The 26,751-nt window shown below is 61.6% G+C and overlaps 1 protein-coding gene across 5 annotated transcripts in view; it reads left to right on the plus strand.

Annotated features, from left to right (window-relative positions):
• MGLL (monoglyceride lipase) overlaps window positions 1-26,751 on the plus strand; it is a 116,528-nt gene that overhangs the window by 38,746 nt on the left and 51,031 nt on the right. For 4 of the 5 annotated variants that reach the window (XM_060402710.1, XM_015102506.4, XM_012100294.5 and 1 more), the window contains exon 3: window positions 24,223-24,329. In XM_060402710.1, the coding sequence (XP_060258693.1) occupies window positions 24,223-24,329 (107 nt within the window). Of the gene's footprint in view, window positions 1-1,285; window positions 1,550-24,222; window positions 24,330-26,751 lie in introns of those variants that run through there. The other variant, XM_012100295.4, reaches the window with a different exon arrangement.

The raw sequence follows: 26,751 nt of genomic DNA on the forward strand, positions 1-26,751 counted from the left end.
GCGTTCTAGGTGCTCCGCTATGTTTATGCTGTTCAAGGGGAGGCTGGTGTCTTGGGGCCACACAGCAGGGCGGTGCCGTGGACAGTGGCGGGCCTTGGCAATGGTAGACCAAATGGCAGGCCTTGGAGGTAGAACCCGCCTGAGTCACACGGTTGGGGTGGGGCTGGAGGCTGTCCCTGGACCCGAGAGCCATTCTTCTCGTGGTTAAACAGGGGCCCCTTTCCCCTGGCTGGTCGTAGCATCAGACGCTGGGCGTCTGTGAGGTCAGTGCCTGGCTCAGTTTCGAGATGTGAGCGTGTGGGTCGTCTTGGGCTCCCCCACTGCCCACCCAGTGGGCTTCTCCACCGTGCTCACTCCACCCTGCCTGCCAGCATCAGTCGGAGGCACCTCCCTGACGTCTGTCTTTTTTTTTTTTTTTCTGACGTCTGTCTTGACCTCCCTCCGCGTGGCGCAGGCTGTGTGCTTTCCCCAGCCTCCGGGCTAATTACTTAGCAGTTAGAGTCGTTGCTGTGAGATTTCGGACACCGAGAAAGCATCCATTCTGCGGGTGCTCGATTTACGAAGTCGTGGGGAAGCCGCTGGTGGTGCAGTTCTTTCTGAGACAACACGCAGTTAGCAAACTCGATGCTCTGATTAATGTCACGTGAAAACCTTTGTGCCCATGTTGGAGGTGGGACCCTTGACCCGCTGGAGGACCGGGACCCTTAGGGAGGGGGCCTGGGGGTCAGCGCGCCCAGGCCCACCGGTTCTCAGCCCCGTCGGCAGTGGCCTCAGCACTTGGCGTCTGTCTTCCTTCCGGGCCCCGACGGCGTGCTCGGGTGTGTGGAGGTGCTGGCGCCTGGGCTGGGCTTGTGTTGCGAGGGCTGCCCCTGGCGTGTCTGCAGGGGCAGCGTGTCAGGAGGCCTCTGGTTGGCAGCCCGTGCTGGGCCCCGTGGGCGTCTCTGTGTGCCTCTGGTCAGCTGCTCCCCCGCAGGGCAGGCAGTCGGCTGGGGCCCGCTGGCCTCGAGTGTCTGCTCCTGGCAGGCTCTTGGTCTGTTCTTCCCCACGTCCCCTGGGGCATCAGGGTGGCAGTGTTTCAAGGGCAATGAGAGAGCAACAACACGCTTTCCAAGTCTCTGCTTGGGTCAAGTTTGCAAGTGCTCCGCGGGCAGAGTGAGTCAGCTCAGAGGCGGTGGAGGCCCGTCCACGGAGCAAGGTCGGGGGAGGAGGTTTCGTGGTTATTTTTGACTCTGTCGCTGGGAAGGGACTTTTGTGCCGAGAGCTGGGACACCAGGGTTGGAATTTTGTTTCTGCCTCTGAGTGGCTCTAGATAAGATGGCATCTGGTAGACTTTCCAGCAGGTTCCCAGAGTTTGCGATTTTATATAACTCTGGGCCAGTTTGCATCTCACGCTGGTGACACAACCTGTGAGCTTCTCCAGGGCAGAGCTCAAGCTTCATATTATCCTGGCTTCCTCAGCTCTCGCCCTGGTAGAGTTTCATGTCCAGCACAAACCAAGAGATCCAAACATGTGTGCTGAATGAATGAGTGAACTTCCTGTGTTTATAAGGTAAGACAGTTTGGCGGGGTGAGTCTCAAAAGTCCCTGCAGCATGGTTTTCTAGGAAAGGAACAGCATTTCCACCGAGTGTAGACCAGAGGGGCTTACTGTTTGTGCAGGAATCAGGGCACCTACCATTCGGAAACAGCAGTGACGGGAGTTAGCAACAGCTAAGAAGAGAATATTCCCTACAGGCAGCCAGTCCCCTGGACTACTAGGTGGCTGCATCTTAACCATTTTAACTTTGAAGTAAAGTTTGGAGACACACCCGTGAGTGGGCCTGCAGGACAGCAGAGAGTGTTTTCTGTCTTCGGGCAGAAGTCAGCACGGGCGCCAGAATCCGGGCTGGGTCCGCTGCCTCTGACTGTGCGGGCGACACGGCAGGTGTTAGCTGAGCTGCAGGTGTCCGCTCAGCACCAGGGCGGAAAGCGATGGGGTCCTCCGAGCGGCCTGAGGACTCGGGGTCCGCTTGACCGCAGACCCCCGATCGCGTGAGCTCTCTCTGCGCTTCTTGTGCGTGCCGGGCCTCATTCTGGTTTGGAGACCCCGAGGTGGTTCAGCAGCCCCTCTGCCTTGGAAGACCGCTCCCCTCACATGTCAGGGAGACAGCGCCAAGCACCGTGGCATTTGCTCATGAGGGTCATGCATTCTGAGGAGGTGGGGAGGGGGCGGTCCAGGGACAAGTTTAGGTGACTTTAAACCGACCCTTGGAGGTGTTGAAGGGGACTGGAGGAGCCGCTTCCACACGGGCATGGAGGCATGTTCTGAAAACAACAGGAAGTCTTTTTCGGCCCGACGTCTGCCGTGCACGGCGGGAGGTGCGTTTGGAAGGGCTGGTCCGGGAGCTGGGATCTGAATAGCCGTCATGTTAGTCTGCACAAAGCGCCACAGACTCGCTGGCTTAAACAGCAGAACGGTCCTTTGCCCCGGGACCGAGGAGCCGGCGGGTTGGTGTCTGGTGAGAGCAGCTCGCGTGTCCAGTGACGTCTCTGCTGTCTCCCTGCCGACGGGGCGGACGCTCCACGGCACGCGTGTCCTGACTTTTCACAGAAGCTCGTGCTTCTCTGTGGTTTCGTGGCAGACGCCCCAGCTCGTCTGAAGTCGCTGTGGGCTCAGCCCTTGCCTTGGTATCCTGTGGCTTAAGACCACCTGCTGTCAGCAAGCCGCAGTGGCCGACTGGCCCGAGGCAGGTTCAGACGTGAGAGTGGGCAGTGCCGGGGGTGAAGTCTGCCCGTGCCCTGCAGACCCAGCAGGTGCCCGCCTTCCTTCCTAACTTTCGTCCCTGGGGTGCCACTCGTGGCTGCCTTTAATCAGGCGTGAATGTCCCCTTTCCCAGCGCTATTTGCAGGAGCTGCAAATGATGGTCTGTTATTAAAAGACCGTTGGAACAAGCGTCTTCTCGGCAAACGGTGCTGCAGCAGTTGGGGGTGTGTGTGCTCAGTCGCTTCAGCCGTGGCCAGCTCTTTGCAACCCCGTGGACTGGAGCCCGCCAGGCTCCTCTGTCCACGGGGTTCTCCAGGCAAGAACACTGCAGTGTTGCCATGCCCTCCTCCAGGGGCTCTTCCCGACCCAGGGGTCGAGCCTGGGTCTCTCACGCCTCCTGCACTGGCAGGCGGGCTCTTTACCACTAGCGCCACATGGGAGGCCCCGGCACAGCTGGGTATCTGCGTACAAGAGGATGGAGTTGGCCTCTTCCTCACACCGTGTACGAAAGTGAACTAAAGGACCTAGACGTGAAAGCAGCAACTGTGAAACTCTTAGAAGAGAACACAGGAGTGAGTCCACCACCTTGGATTTGACCGTGGTTCTCAGATGTGACCCCAAAAGGACAAGCAACAGGAGAAAAAAAATGACATAGTGACTTCACCAGAATGAAAACCTTTTGTGCTTTAAAGTACACTTTGAAGAAAACGAAAAAAACAGATCATAGAATGGGAGAAAAGGCTTGCAAAACATCTGTGTGATAAGGGAATTGTATCTGAGGCATGAGAAGAATGCTTGTAATTCAGTGATAGAAAGATAGCCTCCCTGAAAAAATGGGCAAGGGGCTTGAAGACCATTTCCCCAGAGGAGGGGTGCTTATGGCTAGTGAGCGTGTGAGAAGATGCTCAGCACCAGCTGTCATCGGGGAGATGAGGACACGTCAAAGCCACGATGAGGTGCCGCTTCCCAGCCACTCGGATGGCCGTGTGATAAGGACAGGCGATGAGCTGGTGGGGATGTGAAGTCTGGACCCTTGGGGCCTGCTGAGGGAATTTAAAGTAGTGGAGCTGCTTTGGAAAACAGGCTGACAGTTACTCAAAGGTTAAACACTGTCACCTTATGACCCCACAGTTCCATCCCTAGGTAGGTGTCGAAAGCAACTGGGGACTAACAGGTCAGACTAGTATATTCAAAACACGCAAACAGGGGCCTGTGTTGTGGCATCAGGAACTGTGGCCGAGGTCTTCTAATCACCCACCGCGGAAAAGAGCCTGAAAAGCACAGGCATCACTGAACCGCTCTGCTGTGCACCTGAAGCACTGTGGGTGGATGACGCTTCAGGTTTTAAAAACATTGAAGACGTGTCCACACACTCGTACACAAACACTCATGACAGTATTATTCCTAATGGTCAACATGTGGGAACGAGCCAGACGTCCGTGCCTGGTGGATGGGTGTCCACACAGGGGAATATTTGGCCGTGAAAAGGAAGGGAATTCAGGTGCGTTGATGAGCCCGAAACAGTTATGCTGAGAGAAGGTGACGGGTTAATACGATTCCATTTTCATGAAGTGTCCAGCCTAGGCCAGTCTTCGGAGACAGAAGGCGCATTCACGGTGGCCGTGAGCTGGGGTGGAGGTTGGGACAGCTAAGAGTAGGGGTTTCTTTTCAGGGTGATGGAGATGGTCTAAAATTGATTACGAGGTTGGTTGTACTACTCTGTAAACGTGAAAACCACTGAATTGTATACTTTAACAGAGCAGATTATATTATCTGTGAATTATATCCCGTGAAAGCTCTTACCAAAAAAACACAAGTACCTAAGAAAGCGAGTTAAGCGGTGTCAGGCAGACATTTTTAATGATGTTTACCCAAAAGCCTAATGACCCAGAGTTACTCAGGGTATGTTGGCACAAGGGGGAAACAGCGTGAAACGGTGATCTCAGTCATATTAAAAAGACAGTCATGGGAAAGAGGTTGGAAACACGACTATAAAAACGGAATGCGTGTCCTCGAGCCTCGCGCCGCCTTCAGAAAGGCCCACGCTCAAGTCTCACACCTCGCTGGGTTCCTCCTGGGCTTCACCTGCTCGAGTCTCACAGCATCACATGGGGCTGACGTCACGCTTGCTGTTTCACTGATGGGGGAACTGGCCCCAGAGAGTCGGGTGCTGATGATCGCGCAGCCGGGGTCTGAACGCGCGTCTCTGTGCTCTAAAGGCACTGCTCTCTCCAGCACCCAGCTCTGCCCTGTAAACACGTACAGAGCTGTCCGAAGCGCCCGTCTGTGTGCACAGGTGCCTTGTAAACGCCCCCGACGGATGGGAAGACTGAGGCTCGGCAAGGGGCTCCGACCAGGGGCCTGGGTGGAGCGACAGGAGTGGAGAGAGCCCACGGTGCCCGGTCCCTCCCCTCCACCCACGTCCAGCTGCAGTGGCGGCTCTGACGACGTGCGCCTGGCTGGAGCTGCCTCGTGGGGTCTCAGCAGAGCTCCGAGGCCTGAGCTCTGTCCCCGCAGAGCAGTGAGCCTGCCCCCTAAGCTCGTCTCTGTGCTCCTTCCCTCTCCTGCATTCTCAATAGATTCCCGATTGTTGATTGCCATCCGCTTGGCATTTCACCGCCCAGAAGGACTTGGAGCCATCTGCAGACTTGGAAAGTTCATGCTGTTCTCCTTCCAGGAAAAAAAAAAAAAAGACAGACTGTTACATAAGATGGATTCAAGCACATTCTTACAGGAAGGTTGGAGCCACTTGTCAGGCCGCAGGCCCCCTGCCCTCTCCCCCCGCCGTTGCGCGTCCAGGTGCAAAGTCACACGCTACTCTCAGAACCGGCTTCCTCGCAGAGCCGTTAAGAAGGATCCCAGTGTTGCCCCGACGTCCACGGGCAACTCCAGGCGCCCCTTCGGGCCTGAGGAGAGGTTCCTCCTGGAGAACGTGCAGGCCTTCCTCTCGGGGTGTGTGCTGGTCGCCCTGCTCTCTGTCCTCCCAGCAGGGAGGGGGTCATCTCCGGGGCAGGCACCCCTGTGCACCCTCCCCACCTCCCCCAGCATCCCTCCAGCGGTAGCCGTCTCTTCTGCAGCCTCCAGGCTCTCCCCTGCTCGCTCCACTTGGGTCGTTGAATTTTGTTGAAAATAAAATTTGCTGTCTTCCCAAGAGCATGTCCATGGTACGACGCTGAGAAATGAAGGGAAAGTAGGGAGCTTGGACGACTGATGCCCCTCTGGACGGTCCTTGGTAACCTCGCAGACTGAGGAATTGGAAACAGCCGTGTGGATAGATGGTTAGTCCCCGGCTCTGCAAATGGGACAGAGGAGCTGGGACGATTCGCTCCCTCGCAGGGACAGGGTGGCTGGGGCAGGATCCGGAGGTCTGAGCCGAGTGAGAGGCGAAGGCCCACCCGCAAGGAGCCAGGCGGGCGAGGCAGTGAGGGACGGGTGAGGGGTGGCACAGGGCGTTGGCTAAACCTGCCGGCCCGGCTCTGAGCCGAGGTGACCTTGGCCTGGTCTGGACGGAAGCCTGATGTCCAGGGAGGAGGCGGCGTCCGCCCACCTGCCGTCCACACCCTCCTGCTCTCGGCCACTCTCTCGCTGGCCTCCCTGGCAACGGGGCTTCCTGTTATAAGAGCGCCTTACTTGTGTCTGCCTGCGTGAGCTTTTCTCTGGTTGCAGAGGCCGCTCCGTGGCTGCGGTGTGCAGGCTTCTCCGTGAAGAGCCTTCTCTTGCTGCCAACCGCCAGCTCCAGAGCACGAGGGCCCGTAGCTGGGTGCACGGGCTTATGCTCCGTGGCGTGAGGCATCTTCCTGGGTCGCGGATCAGACCCCCGTCTCCCCACTGGCAGCTGGGTTCTTTACCGCTGAGCCGCCAGTGAGGCCCACGCCGGGGCTTTCTGCCTCCTCATCCCCCAGGACCGCTTGGAGGTTGGCCTCCTAACTGACCACCTCTTACGGGGGTCACCTCTGTGTGCGGCCTCGCTCCTCTGGGTGGTCTCCAGATGTCCGGTGGTGAGAGCAGGGCCCGGTGCCCCCCAGACTCCGGGGAGCCGCACTCCAGTCCTGTGCAGGCCGCCTCTGTGCTGTCTGCCGCAGCGTCGACTTGAGAGTCCCGTCTTTGCTGTTCCCTTGGACTAGACCTTCTTTTTCATGGCACGTCTGTTTTGGGCGGGAAGTTTATTCTAACTCGGGGGCTGGAAAGCTAGCCTGAGATGCCCTCAGCAGACGGGGAGTATGGGGCACAGGAACACCCCCCGGCTGCGTCTCAGCTCCGGCTCCTCTCGGCCCAGAAACCAGAGCCGGCTTGTGCTGGGGAGCTGTTTCAGACAGACCGGCACCTCGCCGAGGCCTCCCTACCCACCCGGAGGACGCGATGGGGGGATTAGGCGACCCTGACGGCCCAGTGTCCATCACTTAACGCCGGGCCGCCAGCGTTGGGCCCGGGCGCCCGTCTGTGTGGGAGCCCGTGAGACGGGAGTGCTCGCCCTGTGATGCGCCGCACCGCGTGGTGAGTGCTGAGGTTTCTCCCGTCCCTTCCAGGGACCGGTGGTCTGGCCTCTGCAGTGTGCACACGCCTGCGATCCCAAGTCCTCCCCGCTGCCCGCCGCCCGCCGCCCGACGAGAGCTCGCCGCCCGACGAGAGCCCGCCGCCGCTCTGTCCTTTGCGGGACGGGACACCAGAGCCCTGCGCCCTGATGGCGCCTCTGCTGCTGTGTGTCCAGCTGAGGCCCTGGGAGGCGGGGCTTCTGGCAGGCGGTGGCCCGCTGCTGGGACCCAGAGCCCACGCGGGTCCTTCTCTGTGCAGAGAGGAGACCTGGGCTTGGGACGGAGCCCAGAGCTCTCCCGAGAGAAGCCGGTCGGTCACCCCAACCCCTGGCCTTGGTTCTCCACATCACAGCCCCTGGCGCAGCTGTGATGCTCGCCATTAAGGGACCATCCTGAACATCAGGCTGCGTGCTTCTGTGGGCAGGCCATTAGAGATTTCCCTGAGGGCCGGTTCCAAACACTGATCCGGACGCCAGCCCCCTGAGGAGCCCTTCGGCGTGAGGACCTCTTCAGGGTGGAAGGCAGGCGGTGGCTGCAAGGAGACGCCGCTGAAGACATCGCACTGTTGGTGTCAGTGAAGGGCCGTGTTCTCCTGGCCGCTTATGGTACAGACTGCTTTGCCATGGAACATAAACCGCTCCCCGAGGCCGCACCCCGAAAGTGTAGGAAATTCTTTTCAGGAAGGAGTGACATTGGAGGAGTGATAATTTCCGCGTCCGTTTCCAGCTTGGTTTATGGGAGGCAGGTATGCGCCTCTCATCCCTGGAGTTCTCGTGTGTTCTTCACGTCCAGCAGATCCTGGGGGCCTGGTCAAGCGTGGCCTGGGCCTCCAGACCCCTCTGCTCATCATATCTTGAGCACAAGGACTGCAGCGGCTCAGTGCCTCTGGCGGCATCTGGTGCTGTTTGCATTTGGGGTCTTCCCTGGTGGCTTAGATGGTAAAGCGTCCGCCTGCAATGCGGGAGACCCAGGTTCAGTCCCTGGGTCGGGAAGATGACCTGGAGAAGGAAATAGCAACCCACTCCAGCACTCTTGCCTGGAAAATCCCATGGGTGGAGGAGCCTGGAAGGCTGCAGTCCATGGGGGTAGCTGAGGGTTGGACACGACTGAGCGACTTCACTTTCACTTTTCACTTTCATGCACTGGAGAAGGCAATGGCAACCCACTCCAGTGTTCTTGCCTAGAGGATCCCAGGGACAGGGGAGCCTGGTGGGCTGCCGTCTATGGGGTCGCACAGAGTCGGACACGACTGAAGCGACTTAGCAGCAGCAGCAGCAGCAGCAGCTAGTACTCTTGCCTGGAAAATCCCATGGACGGAGGAGCCTGGCGGGCTACAGTGCCCGCGGTAGTGACGCCCTGCCCGACAGACTCTCTCTCTAAACAGCGCTTATTTGTCTGGCTGCCGCGCCCCGGCTCTGTGCTGCGTCGGGCGGTCCTCTCTCTGGCTGTGGCATTCGCGCTTACTCGCTCTGCCGCGTGTGGGATCTTAGGTCCCCAGCCAGGGGTCAAACCCGCGTCCCCTGCAGTGCGAGGCCGGCTCAAGCGCTGGAGCACCGGGGAAGTGCCCTGACTGTCTCCTTCCGTTGTTGCCGCTGCTGCTTCCCAGCCTTGCTGAGACGTCGTCGGTGTGCGACGCCGCATGAACGTCACAAGGCGTGCAGCTTAACGAAATCACGTGGAGTCTGAGATGAGTATCACAGGAGCTCGTGTCTCATACAGATAAGGAAAGCGGGGGGGCTTTCTCCCCTTCTGATGGGAACTCTTAGGATCTGTGCTCTTCACAGCTCTCCAGCGGCGGTCACTATACGCCATGCCGGACATGGCGCCCCAGGACTTGACTTCTGCTCGGGAGTTTGAGTTCATGCCTCTTGGCCTTCTTCCACCCCTCCCAGCCCCGTCCTTGGTAACCGCAAATCTGACGCCTTGTTTTAAGAGTGTCTTTCGTCTTGCTCTCCGCCTGAGTTTAGGGTCCGCGTCCGAGTGGCGCCGCGTGTTGCCCTCTCTGTCTGAGACTCACTCACGCGGCGTAATGCCCTCAGGCACCCGTGCTGCTGCCAGTGGTAGAACCTGCCCACTTCTCGCGGCCGAGTCCTCGTCCGCCGCACGTGCACACCGCGCCTTGATCCCTGTATCTGTGGGTGGACACTTCGGTCGCTTCTGTAACGTGGCGACTGTCAACAGTGCTGCCGTGAACAGGGGGGCGGTGCAGATATCTCGGGAATAGAGTCTTTTCATCTCCTTTGGACACGTTCTCAGAAGTGAAAGGGCGGATCCCAAGGCAGCTTCAGTCTAACCTTCTCAGGAGCCTCCATGCTGCTCTCCACAGTGGCAGCAGCGGTGCAGAAAGGCCCCCTCTCGCCACGGCCTCGCCAGCGTCTGCTGCTTGTGGGCTCCTTGGTGGTCGCCCTGCATGAGGCGGCGCCTCGGGGTGGCTTTGATGTGCCTTTCCCTGGCGGCTCGTGGCGCTGGCCATCTTTCCACGTGCCTGTTGCCCATTTCCGTGCCTTCTTTGGCGAATCCTGACCCCATCCTCAGCCTGTGTCTAGAGGGCCTGGAGCGGCAGGAAGCAATTCCTCGCTGGGGGCGGGGGGTGGCACAGCATCCCTTGCCCCCCTGCCCTGACCGTCCTCTCCACGGCGCTTCACACGGCCTGGCATGTATTCACGTACTGATTATTCTGGCCCCGGTCGGGGCCGCGGGGCTCCACCAGGGTAGGGACTTTGTCTAATTCAGGCGTGTGCTCAGAGCCTGAGCCAGACCCCGAGCTCGCCAGCCTCTGTCACTGATGGAACCGGTGGCTGAGAGAGGGGTGAGCTCCGGGCTGGGGCAGGCGGCCCTGCGGCAGGCGTGCGCCACGCCGTGCGGCCAGTGGGGCCAGAGCAGCCTCCCAGGAGAGATGCGTCTGTGTCTATGTCTCTCTCTGCATGTAGACGGATAAAGGGTGGGGGGATAGATGGATGCGTGCATGCGAGCTCACTCCTGTCTGACTCTTTGTGGCCCCGTGGACTGCAGCCCACAGGCTCCTCTGTCCATGGGATTCTCCAGGCCAGAATACTGGAGTGGGTTGCCATGCCCTCCTCCAGGGGATCTTCCCAACCCCGGGACGGAACCTGAGCCTTCAGCGGTGGATTCTCTACCACTGAGCCACCTGGGAAGGCCAGATAAATAGATACAATAGGATGAGCAGCGTTTTCCTTTTTCTTTTTTGAGAAAGCAGGTGCTCTTAGAAACTCGCTGGAGCCTTGCAGCGTCCGACCTCAGCGCTGCAGGTCTCGCTGCCCTGCTTGTTAGGAGCTCGCCTTAGCGTGGACGTGAGGGCAGAAACATCAGCTGTGGCAGAGAGACAGTGGTGAACCACACGGGACTCACCTAGCATCTGCTTCCTGCTGCAAAGGATGACCGACGGGGCCCGGCTGGGTCATGCGGCAGGAGGGCCCCCCACCACCAGCTTCGTGGGGCGCGCTCTGTGTCGGCCTCAAGGCTGGCCCTGTATCGTTCCCAGGAAAGGGAACAGGCTTCAGCAGCTGGCCCATGGCACAGTTAAGGAACCACAGAGGTGGGTCTGCACCCACACCCTCTGGCCCCTGCCTGGGTGACGGGCTCGTCCATGAGGGTCCACGGTCGTTACGGTCCAGCCTGAGCTTTGTGGATGAGAAACCCCGCAGCGTGGTGCTCACGTGAGACGTATGTCTGGGTCTGTCTCCATCACCTGTCCAGGGGTCCACACGGTCAGGCGGGGGCCCAGCCCCTTCTGCCTTGTTGTTCCCCACCCCAAGGGCTGGTCCAGTGACCACAGCCAGGTCCTTGCTGTCCGCGCTCCAGGGCGTGGGAAGGGGGAAGAGAGAGCCAGCGCGAGGCGGGTGTTGTGGAGGCCACACACAGCGGTTGTGTCCGTGCCTGCGGGCCCGTGGCCACGCCTCGTTGCGGGACGCGGGCTCTGTGGCCTCCGCCTGGCGGCCGTGTGTGCAGGTGAAGCTCCCGGGAGCGGAGGTGAGCCTGGGGCCGAGCAGGAAGTGCTGTCTGCCTGTCACTATGCTGTGATCGCTTGTCCATTTCACAGCAACTGTTAACCTGTCTGGGGGCTGCCAAGAAGCCCGGTGACGTGGCTGGGAGAGGCGCTGTTGGCTGTGAAACGGGGACGAGCCCAGGGGGCCGGGCCACAGTTGCTCATGCCCGCTGCTCCCATACGTTTGCCCCACTGCCCCCAAGACAGGGCGTGAGGCAGGGAGCTGCAGAGAGGGTGGGTGGGCTCACCGTGGGCGGGGCTGGAGCCAGGAGTGGGAGCTGGGCCCCGGGACCCCGGCGGGAGGGGCAGGGCTCCAGTTCGAGGCTGCTGGGGACGAGGTCTACTTCTGCCTCTTCTGATGGCGAGTGTGGCCTCAGCCCTTCCCAGCTTGGTTCAGTCATCTGTACGTTACGGGGCTCCTGGGCAGGGCCCGCTGGGGTAGCAGGTCCGGTGTGGGGTGATGGATGCTCCCAGCTGTGTCTCGCATCCCTCCAGCCACTTTGGGCCCTGGACCCTGACGGTTTGTTCTGTGTGTTGGATGGTCCGAGCTGGGCCTGCCTGCCCCCCACACTCGTGGGAACTCTGCTGCCCCTCGTCCTGAGTCTTGTTACCTGTGACCCTGAGCTGCCTCCCTGCTCCCTGGCTCAGCTGGGTCATCCAGGGTCTCGGCCTCCCTGACCATCTGCACCCTCCTGAGACCTCCGTGGCCGGATCGCTCTGTGGGAGCCTGAGCGCAGAGCCTCAGGACAGGCAGGGGTGCGGAGCGCGCGCCGGACGGCCTCGCAAGGAGGGAGGGGCCCCCGGAGGTGCGGGGCTGAGAGCGAGTCAGCTGCCCGAGCATCGCAGGGACGACTCTTGGCGTCGGCAGGATGGGAAGCTGCACAGATTGGAGTGGGAGGGGCTGGGGGCAGGGTGTGGAGCCGAGAGGCTGCTGTGATCCTTGGGTCTGGGGTAGCGGGGGCTGGGGGCAGCAGCAGAAGCCTGCAGAGGACGCATGTGAGTGGTGTGGCCTTCCGGGGGGGCGGGCCCCGGGCTCTGTGTCCAGAAGCTTCAGGCAGGGCCGCAGTGGTGGGCCCAGGGCTGCCCGCGACACGGCTGGAGGCTCAGAGCCGGCAAGGAGCCCTGCGTGTCTTCTCACGGACAGCCTCACGTCCCACCCGAAACCAGGGTGCCGTCTGCCGGGAGGAGTTTGCGGTTTTCCTGCAAACCCCGTGAACCCACCAACCCGCTGAGCAGCCTGGTGTCTGCTGGGCAAGATTCTGGGTGATGGAGGCTGGGAGGTATCACTTAACTGCCTGAAAAGCAAAACAGCAGCTTTTCCCAGCCCAGCGTGACCAGGGCCTGTCACACAACCACGCCCGGAGACGGAGGAGCCCAGGAGGAAGGGTGACTGATGCTGGCTGGGGTTCGGTGTGGCCGGGGCGCCACCGGAGGGGCAGGAGCCCCCGGACAGACGGGAGGTGGGTGCGGTTGAGGTGCACAAGCGTGGCCCCGAAGGCTCGTGGTGGGCGAGGCCGCCGCCCTGCTGATGACCAGGAGAGGGGGGATAAAGGCCACAGTGAGGTTCCCTCTCCCGGCTGTTCAGATGGCGGGTCTGAAGGCTACGCGGGCAGAGGAGGGCTGAGCGCTTCAGTGAGAGGGTAAACCGGTCCTGCCTGGTGGAGCTGACGGTCCTCACCCGCGGGCGGTGACTCTGCCACCAGACAGGGACCCCCTGGCCCGTAAGCGCCAGGAGCCTCACACGACAGCTGCCAGGGCAGGACTCGCCGTGTCCCCCGGTAGAGCCCGTCCAGACGTCTGTCCGCAGGGGACTCTGTGCCGTGTTGGTGAACACTGCCACACGCAGCCACGTGGGTGAAGCCCCACAGCTCCAAAGCCAAAGAAACGACCCAGAAAGACCGTGAGGATGGGTCTGTTTGATACGAGTTTGGACGTACTCGGAACAGACTGGCGTTTACGCAGCACCCACGTGGCTAAGTGCCGAAGACCAGGAGCCAAGGTGCTCGCGGCAGTGAGAGCAGGGCGCCCTGGGGCTGGAGGCATGCGCTCCCGCCCAGCACCCCATCTGCGTGCCCACCCTGCCGTGGCTGCCCACCGACCCAGGGCGGCCCACGGCGAGGGGCTGCACTGACCTCGGCACGCCCCGCGCTGAGACTGGGGTCGGCGGAGGACCAGGCTGGGAGCTCTCGGGAGGCTCTCCTGGGCACGTGTTGCTGTTCCTGCTCAGGCGTGTCCGACTCTCTGCGGCCCCGTGAACTGCAACACGCCAGGCCTCCCCGTCCGCCACCATCTCCCAGAGTTCACTCAGACTCACGTCCATCGAGTCAGTGATGGCGTCCAACCACATCCTCTGTCGTCCCCTTCTCCTCCTGCCCTCAATCTTTCCCAGCATCAGGGTCTTTAAATGAGTCAGCTCTTCACATGAGGTGGCCAAAGCATTGGAGTTTCAGCTTCAGCATCAGTCCGTCCAATGAACACCCAGGACTGATCTCCTTTAGGATGGACTGGTTGGATCTCCTTGCAGTCCAAGGGACTCTCAAGAGTCTTCTCCAACACCACAGTTCAAAAGCATCCATTCTTCGGTGCTCAGCTTTCTTTGTGGTCCAACTCTCACATCCATACATGACCACAGGAAAAACCATAGCCTTGACCAGACAGACCTTTGTCGGCAAAGTAATGTCTCTGCTTTTCAATATGCTGTCTAGGTTGGTCATAGCTGTTCTTCAAGGAGCAAGCGTCTTTTAATTTCATGACTGCAGTCACCATCTGCAGTGATTTTGGAGCCCCAAACTGAAGCCTGTCCCTGTTTCCGTTTTCCCTCCTGCTTGCCAGGAAGCGCAAGGGCCTTCTCTCTGTGTCGTCGTCACTGTCGGGTTGCTCTGCAGGCTGGCGCGTTTCCGGATGCCGGCGGCATTCGGCATGTGTGCGATCCTAGGCGTGTGAGTGAGGAGTGAAGACGGTCGCGGTGAAAAGGACGGCGCGGGTCTCCTTCCTTCTGCCCTGGCTCTGCTCTCAGAGGGCTTCCGGCTCAGAGAATGGCCGTGTGCTGAGCCAGACCAGATCGAGGCTCGGGAGGCCGGGGGGCAGGCCCACTGTGGGCCGAGGCAGTCCCGTGCGCCGGGGACGCTTGTCTTTGCCTGCAGACGTCACGGCCGTGGGCTGGGGAAGAGCCTCGACCCTGCTCCAAGGGGCCCAGTCTTCCTGGGGATGGCTACATGGGGTGGGGGGCAGCGGGGAGCCAGCCAGCAGAAGCCGGCAGAGACCCAGGAGTGCAGTGCACCGGCCGGTCCAGCCCCCTCTGCTTGCAGCTGGTTGCTGCTGAACTGCTTTTGCGCGTTTGTATAGAAACACACCTTCGCTGTGGCCTGTGGTTTCCTTGTGGACGGCTTGCAACAGCCCTGCGCAGGGAGGCCTGTGCTGCGTGGGGCTCAGGGCTGGTAGACCAGGCGTCCCGTGACACCTCCCTGCCGGGGCCTCATGGGCCTCTGTGTGTGGCCATCTTGAGGGCTGTGTGGCAGCTTGCCTTTGGTGGCCCAGGAGTCAAGGAGGCCTGTGCTCAGACTGGAGCCGCCATGTCCCTGCGGCGTCCACGTCCCCCACCTGCTGGACGCCCAGAGGGCGTGAGGCCACGCGTGGTTTCTCCTTGAAGCTCGCTGGTGAAGGGCCAGCTGTGGTCCCGAGTGCCTGAGCCTCGATGCCCCACATGCAGGTGACCTTGTCCTGGGGCGGGGGGTAGAGCTGGGGATGGAAGCGGATCAGAACCAGCCTTTTCTGACCCGCTGCCACAGAGCTGGGGGTGGAAGCGGATCAGAGCCAGCCTCTTCCAGCCTGCCGCCCAGCGTGGACGCAGTGTGAGCCCGCAGTGTGGGGCTGGGAAGGCTCAGGCCTCCTGGGCTGGCGGGCTCTGCTCTGCGTGCAGCAGGCGTGTCCCCTGCGCCGTTTCTGGGGCGCCCCCCGGTGCGGGGGTTCTGCTCGGGAGTTCTGTCCGCCCACCCACAGCAGCTCCGAAGTAGGCGGTGCTGGCTCGCTCCTACCGTGGGAAACTCTTCCTGGAAAGAGGTCAGTGAAGAAGGGCCTCAGATGAAACATTAGGCGTGGTTACAGTTATAAAGTGTGATTACAGTTGTAAGCTGTAGTTATAAGTTCATAATTAAAGTATAAGGAATAACAAACTGAATTCAATGTCTATGGAGAGGGAAAGCATGGAAGGAAATACCGTGTCCCTGACGGTAGCCCTGGGTGGAGGGGTTCACGTGGGTCTTATTTTTCCTGATGCCTGCTGTGTTTTCCCGAATGAGCCGTGTCCCTCTTTCAGGCTCTCGTGGGTGAGGTGTGGGCCTGAGTGCTTCCCGAGTCATCCCGGTGGCGGTTGGTGGACTGCTTTGTCACTTCGTAAATTCAGGAGCCTTAGCTACCATCCCCCCAGGGGTCCTGGTGGCCCCGGGGGCAGTTCTGTGCCCACCACTGTAGGATCCGGGCAGACCCTCAGTCACCTCTCAGTCCCTCAAACCAGACGCATCTGACCTTCAAAAGGACGAGCGCGAGGTGAAAATCGCCAGAAATTCAAGAGTTCTAGCAGCCCCGCCGAAGGACATGGTTCTGAGGACTCAAGAAAACGTCTTATTAGGAGACAGTTTTGCTGCAAGAACTTTAGAAACTTTCCGATAACTTCAACAGGATTTCAGAAGACTTACCTATGGAATGTTCTGTAAAGTAAGAACAGGCCCTTACAAGGAGGGAAGGGTCCCTGAGATCCAGAGCTTTTCTAGCCTAGCGGCACAGTGCAGAGCCTAGCACACAGGCTCTCAAGGCGTGCCAACCTTTGAAGTTTTTAGACAGAATTATATTTGTGTTTGGCCTCCCTGGTGGCTCAGAGGGTAAAGAGTCTGACTGCAATATGGGAGACCTGGGTTCAATCCCTGTGTCGGGAAGATCCCCTGGAGGAGGGCGTGGCAACCCGCTGCAGTGTTCTCGCCTGGAGACTCCCATGGACAGAGGAGCCTGGAGGGCTCCAGTCCACGGGGTCGCAAAGAGTCGGACGGGACTGAGCGACCGACACTTCACTCACTCCGCGTCTGTGTCGTAACCTGCACACACAGCCCTGGTTTCTCTGATATCTCAGTGCTGTTGGCTTGTGAAGAGTTAGCTCAGTGGGCTTTTGAAACCGTCCACGTTGTGCAAGTCTGCCAGGCCAGGCCTTCCCCTTCCGGTGGACACACGGGTTGCAGGCGCAGACGCGTAGGGGCCGGGGCAGACCCCAGCCGAGGTGCAGCGGTGGGAGCGCCTGTGGTTAGCCTGCTGGAGCCAGGGGGGGTGAAAGTGCATTCCTGGCGCAGGGGGCCCTGGTTGCCTGTGTAAAAACCCAGATACACAGACCCGAAGGCGAGGCGGTGTCTGGGCTCATCCTTCCCGGCACACGCACCTTGGCGTGTTCTCAGCTGACTTGATCTGCCCAGTCCTGATGCAGGCTTCCTGGGGACAGAAAGCCACACGCCATGGGCCAGGCGCTTGGAGAACACAGTCGCTTACTTCTCACGATGTCCCCGTGAGGCCGGATGGGTCTTCCTCTTTTACCCCTGCCTACCTGAATGGCACCCCACTCCAGGACTCTTGCCTGGAAAATCCCATGGATGAAAGAGCCTGGTGGGCTGCAGTCCATGGGGTCGCTAAGAGTCGGGCACGACTGAGCGACTTCACTTTCACTTTTCACTTTAATGCATTGGAGAAGGAAATGGCAACCCACTCCAGTGTTCTTGCCTGGAGAATCCCAGGGACGGGGGAGCCTGGTGGGCTGCCGTGTATGGGGTCGGACATGACTGAAGCGACTTAGCAGCAGTAGCACCTGAGTCCAGGAGTGACTTCCTCAGATGCCAGAGGTGGGGTCTGAGCCCAGGGAGAACCGACTTTTAAAGCTCGCCCCTTTTTGGCGACTTTTTTTGTGCCCCTTTCCATCAAGTCTTAAGATGTTTGTGGGCCGTCACGTGTTGTCAAGGTGAATGAATGGGTTGTTTCATTCAAGTGCCTTAAAGCCAGATCCACGGTTCTCGGTCTCCTTAGAGAGAGAGGCGTGGGCTTGGACCCACACGTGGCCCCGGGCACGATGCCTGAGAAAGGTCGGGGACCTTCCTCCCTCCCGTGGGGACGAAGCATCAGCGACGGAAGCTGCTTGCAGAATTTCTGGGCAAGGGAGGCAGGCGGTCCGGCCTCGGAGTTCACAGGTGGGATGAGTGGCCCCAGGGTGTCCGGGAGTCGGTGGCCAAGGAGCTTTTTGAGCAGGACGAGGCGCCCTCGCTCAGCAGATCGGAGTCTGTCCACATCTGCCAGCCGGGACAGCTTGGGGATGGGGGTGCCGACGTGGCCGCCTGCCGCTGTGTGGGGTGATTGGCGTGGACGTGAGCCGTGGCGTCATGGGGGGCGCTGCAGGGTGTGAACCAGGCAGGCGGGCCAGGCGGCTGTGTGTGGGGATGAACCTGGAACGGGTCTGCCCTTGTAGATGCCGCGCGAGCAGGCTCCTGACGAGGGCCGCAGAGCATGGGGCGTGGGGGAGCCCAGGGGTCTCTGCTCGGCCGTCCTCTGTTTCGGGGCGCCTCTCAGCTTCGGGTGGGGACGTGCGCCTCGCTGAGAGGAGGCGGGAGAGGGCCTCCGGGGGCCCGGCAGCCATGCCCTCAGCGGGCAGTCTGGGGGAGCCGGCCACGCTGTGCAGCGGTGAAGGGAAGAGCGGGCAGCTGCGAGCGCCAGGGCCTCGCCCGGCTGGGTCCCAGCGGAGCAGGAGGCCGTGTCCTCATCCTCACGGGGGCCCCCAGGGCGGGTGGGCAGTGGGACCTGGAGCGGGAGGAGGTGGCCAGGCTCCGAGAGCTGGGTCGTGCAGGAAGGAGGCAGGCCGGCCAGGCGTCCCCTGGGGGTGGCCCTCCCTGCTAGGGACGTGGGGCAGCACCCCGGGCCGTTCATGGGACTGCCCCTGCCCCCCCAGCTGACTGCATTGGAAAGCCCAGTGACCACTGCAGGGCAGAGGCGCTCGGGCGGAGATCTCGGGGTAGTGGACTCAGAGCCGACCTCTGCGGGGGACCTCAGGCTCCAGCTGCCGCCCGGAGGGCCTCCAGGACGCTGCCTGACCGCCCCCCGGGGCATGGCCATGTGGGCTGTCTCCCCCTTACCACGGGGCCCCACACGGCCCAGAGCGCAGGGTTCACGACCTTGAGCTGCTCCGGGCGACCCCCAGGAGCGCGGGTTGCACACTCTGGGCCCACGCTGGCTGTGCCCACCTCCAGGCCTCTGTGAGCGCCGGCACGGTTGGGCCGGGATCTGGGCCACAGCGAGTTCCAGCTGCCAGCGCTGCCTGTTATGTAACGGCTCACTGCCCCCAGCGTCCCTCTGGGTTATTTTCCATAAATTCTCTCAATCAGGCCTCACGAGGCCCAGGAGATGGGCAGTTATCGGTCTGTTTTACAAATGAGAGGTCTATTTCGAGCTCCCTCTGAGATTTTTAGGCCCCTCACCAGCTCTCTTCTATTCCCGTCCCGTCGCACACTGCTGGTGCCTCGGGAGCCCCGCCAGGGAGGGACGGGCCGGTCCCCGGCTCTGGGAGGTGGCCAGGCGCTGGGTTTGTGTCCTGCCGGGCCCTGCGCGCTCCACTTTCCTTACTGGAGGGCCCCAGCCACCCTCGCGGTCCCACTTTCAGGTCTGATGACAGACGGGGAGGGAGGGCATGGATTTTTTTTTAAGTCAGGCAATTCCGCAAGTTAGGAGCGGGGTGGATGCAGACGATACTGTGACCAGCTGGTTTCCTGAGGGGGAGGCCCTGGAAATAAGTGAGCGCAGCTCCCCAGGAGGCAGGCGGACCCTGTCCCCCCCCACCCGCACCGGAGGACCCTACAGGGGTCAGTGGGGCTGGCGTCCACGATAGCTGCCGCCTTCTGGGTCTGCAGACACCCCCGCCCCGGGAGCTGCTCCTGGTGGCCCCTCCCACCAAACATGTCATCCTTGGTCTTCCTGACTTTTTCCTGATGACATGAGTGCTCAGATTTCCTGTGATGAGGCGGGGGTGGCCAGGAAAAGGTGAGCGGGAGGGGCTGGCGTTGGCTCCCTTGGCCGGGCCTCGCCGAGTGTCTCACGTCCGCCCCCTCGTTCTCCCGACGGCCGCGTGCCTCCCCCGCGGGTGTGCAGACGGAGGTGGGAGCAGGTCCCGGCTGAGGCCAGAGGCCTGCCGGTGATGTGGGGGTAGACGCCCTGCCCCCCGGCCCTGGTCTATGTCTCAGAAGCAGGCGGACCACCCTTCCAGGGGTCCCTGGGCAGTGTGGGCCCAGGAGGGGCTCACCGTCCAGTGTGTGATGGTCAGCAGAGCAGGTGGTAGGAGCCGCAGGCCACCTGCGACGGTTTGCACGTCAGTTCTCTCGTTTCATCCCCAAACCCTGTCAAGGGGGCACAGCGGCCCATTTCACAGGTGGAGAAACTGAGGCCCACAGAGCTGCAGGGACCTGGCAGAGGCTGACACCCCTGTGCCGCCGAAAAAGCAGGGCCTTCTGGGACAGGGACAGGCAAGACACACCTGTCTCCGTGTTTCCCTCGTGACGCCTCTGCGTTCGGTGGTTTTAGGACTGTCCCCATTTTACAGGTGAGAAAGCCGAGACCCAGCGAGGTCTGTCCCTCAGAGCGTGAATAAAGACTGAAGAGAGTCAGCTTGTCGGGTGGAGGGGCGTCTGCTCTGTCAGACCTGGGCGCAGAGGTGGCTTGTGACTCTGAGTGTGCATGTCGAGGGCGGCATATGCTTCCCCGGGAGCTGCCCCTCCTCCCCGGGGCTGCGTGCCAGGCCGGCCATCTGCTCTGGAGCCGGGCCTCCCCCTCCGACAGTCACCTTCTCCCGGAACAACCGGCTCCCAGCGGGCTGCAGCCGGAGAAGAAGCGTCAGGAAACGGACCTGCCAGCCCCTCCCGCAGCCCGCTTGGCGGCTTGTCCGCGTGAACAGCCCTGCTGGGCTTTCTGCAGCCGCTCCTCCTGGGAGCGTGCGGGCCAGGGAAGGAGGGGACGCCTGGCTCCCCTGGGCTCCTGCTGAGGGTCTGGCCGCCGGGGCTCCTGGGCAGACCCTGTCCCCTGCCTCCGTGCTCTGTTACTGCAGCCGCTGGGGCTTCAGGAGGTCAGACCAGGTCACTGCCCGGCTGGCCCCTCCTCTGAGTGGACCACCCCCACTTCTCAGGACTGGCCCCCTTCGTCCTGGCCCAGGGTGGGCAGGGCCCCGCGCAGGATGGCTCTCCTCCTCGCTGCGCGAGTCTCCTCAGCCCGCCTCCCCGTCTGCTCCCTGCAATCCCGCCCCGTGGGACGCACCCTGTTCCCGGTGCCTCTCCTAACCCGCATTCTCTGCCGGGCCTGTCTCCCCCATGGACGGCCGGCTCCGCGAGGGCAGGGCGGGGCTGGGTGTCCCTCTCCCGCCCCTCGCGTCGGCATTTCTGGATGCTCTCAGCGGAAGGACAGCCGTGCCCGCACCCTGGGAGTGTCCAGCGGCCTTGCCCAGGTGTCAACCCTGGCGATGCCGACTCTGCTGTGTTGTCCCGGCCTCATCTTTGCTCTGCGTCCTCAGCTTCCCAGCTTCGCTGGTGTTTGCTTACCGGCCCTCTTGGGTGCTGTTCCCAGAGCCGAAATGGTGTCTCATGAAACCCTAGGCCAGCAGGGCTGCGGGTGGGCAGCAGGCAGGGGGGAATGTTCCAGGGGGCTGGCGGTGTGCCCTTTTCCCAGAGGACACAGGCTTAGCAGCACGCCACCGTCCGTGTATCTCAGCACTGAGAAGGGGAGCCCTCAGCTGAGGAGGGAGGGGATGAGGACATGATCACGGGGCAGCAGCAGCTTCGTTGTGATACAGCGGAAAGAGCAGAGGGCTCTGTGGCTTGGGTCCAGGGAACAGTAAATGTGGGCGCCCTCGGGGGAGCTGATGCATCACGATGGGGGTTCAGGCAAGAGCTGGATCCAGGAACCAAGGACAGCCCCCCACACACCCGGCAGCAGCAGCTCGGATCCAGACAAGGCCAGTGCAGGGCACGTGTCTGCAGAGAAGCCCGACCTGGGCCGGGGGGAGGCGGGCCTGCGGGTGTGTCCACCTGTGGGGAGAGGGCTGCAGAGCGTGTGCTTCCCGCGGTGGACGGGCGCATGGGCCTGCTTGTTTCTGAAAGGGTGGCGACAGCATGCGCCGGAAGCTTCCACGTCAGCCCAGAGGAGCCTGTGGCTTCCCCGGCACGTGCCCCTGGGCGTTGAGTGGCTCCCCGCCTCTGAGCAGCACACAGAGAGTTGGCTGCAAGTCTCCCCGCCCAAAGGGCAGCCTTCCCGCCCCTGGGATCCCACACGGCTTCTGAGCAGCATCGCTCCCGATGGAGGCACCTCTCCACCTTGGCTGCCCGGTGGGACCTCTGGGCCCTCTGCGACCGTCAACCACCCGTTAGCCAGAGGTGCATCCGGGGTGGGACGCCGCCGGGCTCGGTGGAAAGCTCCTCGGGTGACTCCCGGGGTGGAGAGCCGCTGGATGAGATGTCCCTCCAGCCTAAGAGCGGTGTCTTCCACACCCCAGCTTCGGGTGGGCTCTCTCAGCAGGCCATTCCAGGCAGCGATGCTGAGCACCACTCCCGGGGACGTGAACTGAGCCCCTGAGGGGCTCGTGTGTCCCGTGGGCCCTGACCGCAGGGAGAGGCTGGCTGTCGCGTGACCCGGCTTGTCCACTGGCATTAACTGTGGGCTGAATTAATCCAGCCGCTGCCGCGCTCCCCAGGGACTGCAAAGTGCTTCATCTGCTCCTTCTGGGAGCGCAGCCCCTGGTGCAGCTGGAGGTGACGGCTGTTCCGAGTTTCCGGCACATGCCAGGGGAGCTGAGACAGCCCTGCCCGCAGATCCCGGGGGTCGGGGGGCAGGTAAATCGGCCCAGACCGATGTCTGATAAAGTGGGGGGCTGGGCCTTGTGTGCTGCGGTGAAGAGGGTGGAAAATGTCTCCCGTATTTTAGGAGAAGGATGGGGAGGACAGATGACAAAGTCAAATGAGGTCAGCCCCGCTGCTTCGTGCGCTGCTCAGAGCATTCCATCCACACCCTGGCAGATGGGAGCTACAGAGAGAGCGCAGGAGCTGGCTCACCCGCCACACGCATACGCGCCGGTTGCTGCAGAGCGCCGCTAGGCTGGCACAGCCCTGGGTTCTGCTGGCAACATGATGGGCAAAGCTCCTGGCCTCTCGCGCTGACCTCAGAGGGGAGGAGAGAGACAGGAACCAAGCCCGCAAGTGAACAGCAAAGCAGTGACGAACTGTGGAGTACGGCGAGAGCCCGGTGCAAACTGTGGAGTGCCTGGAGGGCCCGGTGCAAACTGTGAAGTGTGGCGAGGGCCCGGTGCAAACTGTGAAGTGTGGCGAGGGCCCGGTGCAAACTGGTGTGTCTGGAGGGCCCAGTGCAAACTGTGGAGTGCCTGGAGGGCCCGGTGCAAACTGTGGTGTGCGGCGAGGGCCCGGTGCAAACTGAAGTGCGATGGGGGCCCAGAGCAGGTCAGAAAGGCCCAAGGGAGGGAGGCCAGTGCGGGGAGGTCTGCCGCGAGACCCCCGCACGAGGAGCAGCCGGGGAGATCTGGGAGAGAGTGCTCCGGGGAGACGGGACCAAGGGCCCTGAGCCGGATGAGCTGGTGCTGCTGAGGAGACTGGAAGCCCCTCGTGAGGATGGGTGGGGCGCAGGGAGGTGCCGGAGGTCTGGAGAGACAGAGGGACAGGATGGCTTGTCCTCTAAGCCCCTGAGGCCCGCTGAGACCTGAGGGCCGGGGGAGGGGGATGCTCTGATCTGCATTTTACCAGTGGCTTCCCTGGTTTTCAGTCTGGGCTGTGAGGAAGGTTAATTTTGTAGGATAACAGGATCTGAAACCCTCTGTGTGTGCTTAACGGAGGGCGGCACATGGGGCGCTCAGCGACGCGGCAGCTGCCGTCCCCGCCTCCTTCCCCCACCCCTCCCCCCGCCCCTCCTGCTTCATCTCACCACTCCCCTCCCCCATGCCCCTCCCCCCACCCCTCCTCCCTTCCCACTCTCCATCCCCTCCTCCTCCCTTCCTCCCTCCCCTCTCCTTTCCCACCGTCCCCCTCCCCCTCCTCCCCTCCCCCTCCTCCCCTCCCCCTCCTCCCCTCCCCCTCCTCCCCTTGTCCCCTCCTCCTTGTCCCCTTCTCCCCTCCCCCTTCTCCCCTCCCTCTCCCCTTCTCTCTCTGGCTCCTGTGCCTCGCCTGCAGGGGAGTCTAGTTGCACCGTCCAGCATCTGAACGCCCTCCTGTAACCCCCTCCCCACACTGGGTGAGTCTGGGGCCCCGCCTGTGTCCCCGGATGGGCTCACCACGCCGCAGGCTTTCGGGGGGACCGGGTGCCCAGCCAGGCTCTGCTGCCAGTCCTGTGGCTTGCTCTGCACAGGTTTGGGTGCGGGCTGCCCCGTTTATCTCAGAGCCTCACACCTTCCTCCGTCCTTGATTCACTCGAGCCCCGTCTGCAGCGTGCCCAGCGCAGCTCAGAACTGTGCCAGGCGCAGAGAAGCAGAGACTCCGTGTGTCCTCAGCAAGGCTGCGGGGGGGGGGAGGCTGTGTGCGTGCAGGATGAAGCGAGGCGCATGACCCTGGGTGGGGGGGTGTGTCTGCGTCCAAGTGACAGGCCGCCCCGTGTCCCCACAGCTCAGCCAGCGCGGCCCGGGAGCTGTGGCTTCAGGGCCCAAATGGCAGCCGTAGGCCTGGCCCCCGGCCCCCCCGCCCCCGCCCCTTCTACGCGGCTCTCCTCTCTGGGGTCACCTGCCCTCTAGGGCCGGCTCGCCTGGGCCACTCACTACGGCCCTGACCTCGGTGCCCCGCTTGCCTCCGACCCAGGCGGCGCCCTCAGCGGCGCTGCCAGCCAGGAGCCCGGGACCCCGCGGCGGCCTCCGTGCTTCGGCCTCCCTAACGGCCGTCTCTCGTCCCGCAGGGCGCTGGTGTTCGTGTCCCATGGGGCCGGCGAGCACTGCGGCCGCTACGAGGAGCTGGCGCAGATGCTGGTGGGGCTGGGCCTGCTGGTCTTCGCCCACGACCACGGTGAGTACCGGCCCGCTCCGGGCCCCCCGTCCGCCTCGCCCCACCCTGCTCCCTCCCCGGGCATCCCGCTCTGCTTCCCGCCCTGACACGGGCGGAAGGCGTTCTCCGTGGGCTGCTTCTAAGTGAAAAACAGTTCTGTAAGCAAAAAAAAGTGTCTGGCCCGCAGTTTCTGTTACGGCCGGGACTGAATGCAGGCTGATTGGAAGTCTCCACTGAAAACCCCCAGAGTCGGGATCCGTTTGTACGCGAGCTCGTCCCAGGCCACGTCACCCTCTCTCACGTCCATTAAGCGCCCCCCGTGAAAAACCGGCCCTGGTTTCCCCTCGAGGGACTGCGGACGATGCTGACTCAGTGCAAGCTGGTTCCCAGCCTGCAGAGACCTCCAGGCGTGTCCAGGGCACTTCAGACCAGGGCGACAGTCAGGGCCTCGAGGGCCATGCGGGCCCGAGAAACCCCCCGACACGGGGCTCGTTCACACGCACACCTGTGCACGCACACGCCCGCAGGCCAAGCCTGTAGCTCCTCCTCAGTGATGGAGTCCGCAGCAGCCACCAAAGCGCAGCGTCTGGTGCCTGAGTCTGCGGCTCTCTCGCTGGGCGGGCGGTGTTCTTCGTGTCTGGGACGGCCCCCAGCCGAGATCTTTCTCTGCCTGAAAGTGAAGCTGGAAGAGTTCTCGTGACAGAACGTGGTGATTTCTGCGCTGCTGCAAGGCGGAAATCCATCACTGTCGCCCAGATGCAGAAACCGTGCTTGTGTTCCGTCCGGTATGGAAATGATGAGCTGCAGAGGGGGTGGGGGGCAGTGCCGGGGCTGGGGGGTCCCGGTGCCGGGGGACGCTTCGGGCACTCTGTGTATAGGAACTGCAGCTGGGCTTGTGGTCCAGTCGTGTCTGGCTCTTTGCGACCCCATGGACCACAGCACGCCAGGCCTCCCTGTCCATCACCAACTCCCTGGAGCTTGCTCAAACTCGTGTCCATCGAGTCAGTGATGACATCCAACCATCGCATCCTCTGTCGTCCCCTTCGCCTCCTGCCTTCAATCTTCCCCAGCATCGCGGTCTTTTCCAGTGAGTCAGCTCTTCCCATCAGGTGGCCAAAGGATTGGAGTTTCAGCTTCAGCATCACTCCTTTCAGTGAATACTCAGGACCAGTTTCCTTTAGGATGGACTGGTTGGCTCTCCTTTTGAGTTGCGGTGCTGGAGAAGACTCTTGAGAGTCCCTTGGACTGCGACTTGGTTGCCAAGAGCCCTTTTCCAGCCAGATACACGCAAGGGCCCTGGTCCTTCTAACTGAGAATATTGACCGAGGCCTTGCTCACCGTGGGCTTCACGTTCCCTCGTGCTCTGCAGACGTTCCCAGTGATCTTTGTGAGCCCATCTGAGAGGGAACATTCGAGGACTAGCCTGAGTTTCGCAGCGGGATGCCCCGCTGCCGTTATTTACTCTGGTGCTCCCCACATGGTTAGGCCCGTGGTGGGGATGACTTACTTTCTATCACATTCGTCTCCGGTAACATTTGTCACAAGGAGCTGAACAACACGGGGGCGTTCTGAAAGCAAAGAGTGTTTGTATCAGACAAACACGAGACAGCTCCAGCGGAATTTCGAGATAATCTGGTTTGTCCTGGCGTCAACCACCCTCTTGTCAGCTGCCCCGGCCAGATCCGTGGGAGCGGGAAACTGCGTCATGCCTTGTCTGTGTGTGGCCGTGGAACACTGAGAAACAATTGGAAGAGTTTTTTTTTTAAGAGTAAAGAGAGAAAAGAAACAACCCCCCCTTTGAAGCTGAGGCCTGACTCTCGCTGACTTCCAAATATAGCTTGACCACGCAGGCTGGCGCTCACCTTGCTTGACTGATTGAGCGGTTTCTTGCAGTGACTCACGGGCCGTCTTGCTGGGGTCCAGCCCCGGTGGATGCAGGGAATTCGAAGGGTGGACAGCGTTGGCGAGGAAAGACTTATTTGTTCATTGATATAAGATTAGATTAAGAATCAACAGTGTAGTAGGAGAGTCAAGTGGAGGAAGAGGGCTGAATAGCTTGGATTACGCGGAAGACCAATGCAATTCCAGACAAGGAATCTGCAGCATCTACGTTGGGCCACCAGCGCTCGCTTGAATATCGAAGGGTGCCTCGCCTTAGGCTCCCTGTCGCGCGGGTCTTAACAGCCAGGGCAAGTAAGTAGGCGTGGCGAGCCTCCGCGCCCCAGGTGGAGATTCAGCCTGAAATTAGAGTAAAGAGCAGAGAGAGGGAAAGGGAGAGAAGAAAGAGACATGGGGGAAACCAGTCCAGCGACTGGCTCCGGCCCCTGTTGTTCAGAAGGCCTTTTATACTTTTGATAAAACATGGAGGTCAATGGGTAACACAAAGTTATGCAGCCTTAGCAGCCCAGACTCTTATCAAAACCAGGCTTCCTCTCTGCATACC

Source organism: Ovis aries, chromosome 19 (genome assembly GCF_016772045.2).
Source record: "Ovis aries strain OAR_USU_Benz2616 breed Rambouillet chromosome 19, ARS-UI_Ramb_v3.0, whole genome shotgun sequence".
Lineage (NCBI taxonomy): Eukaryota > Metazoa > Chordata > Mammalia > Artiodactyla > Bovidae > Ovis > Ovis aries.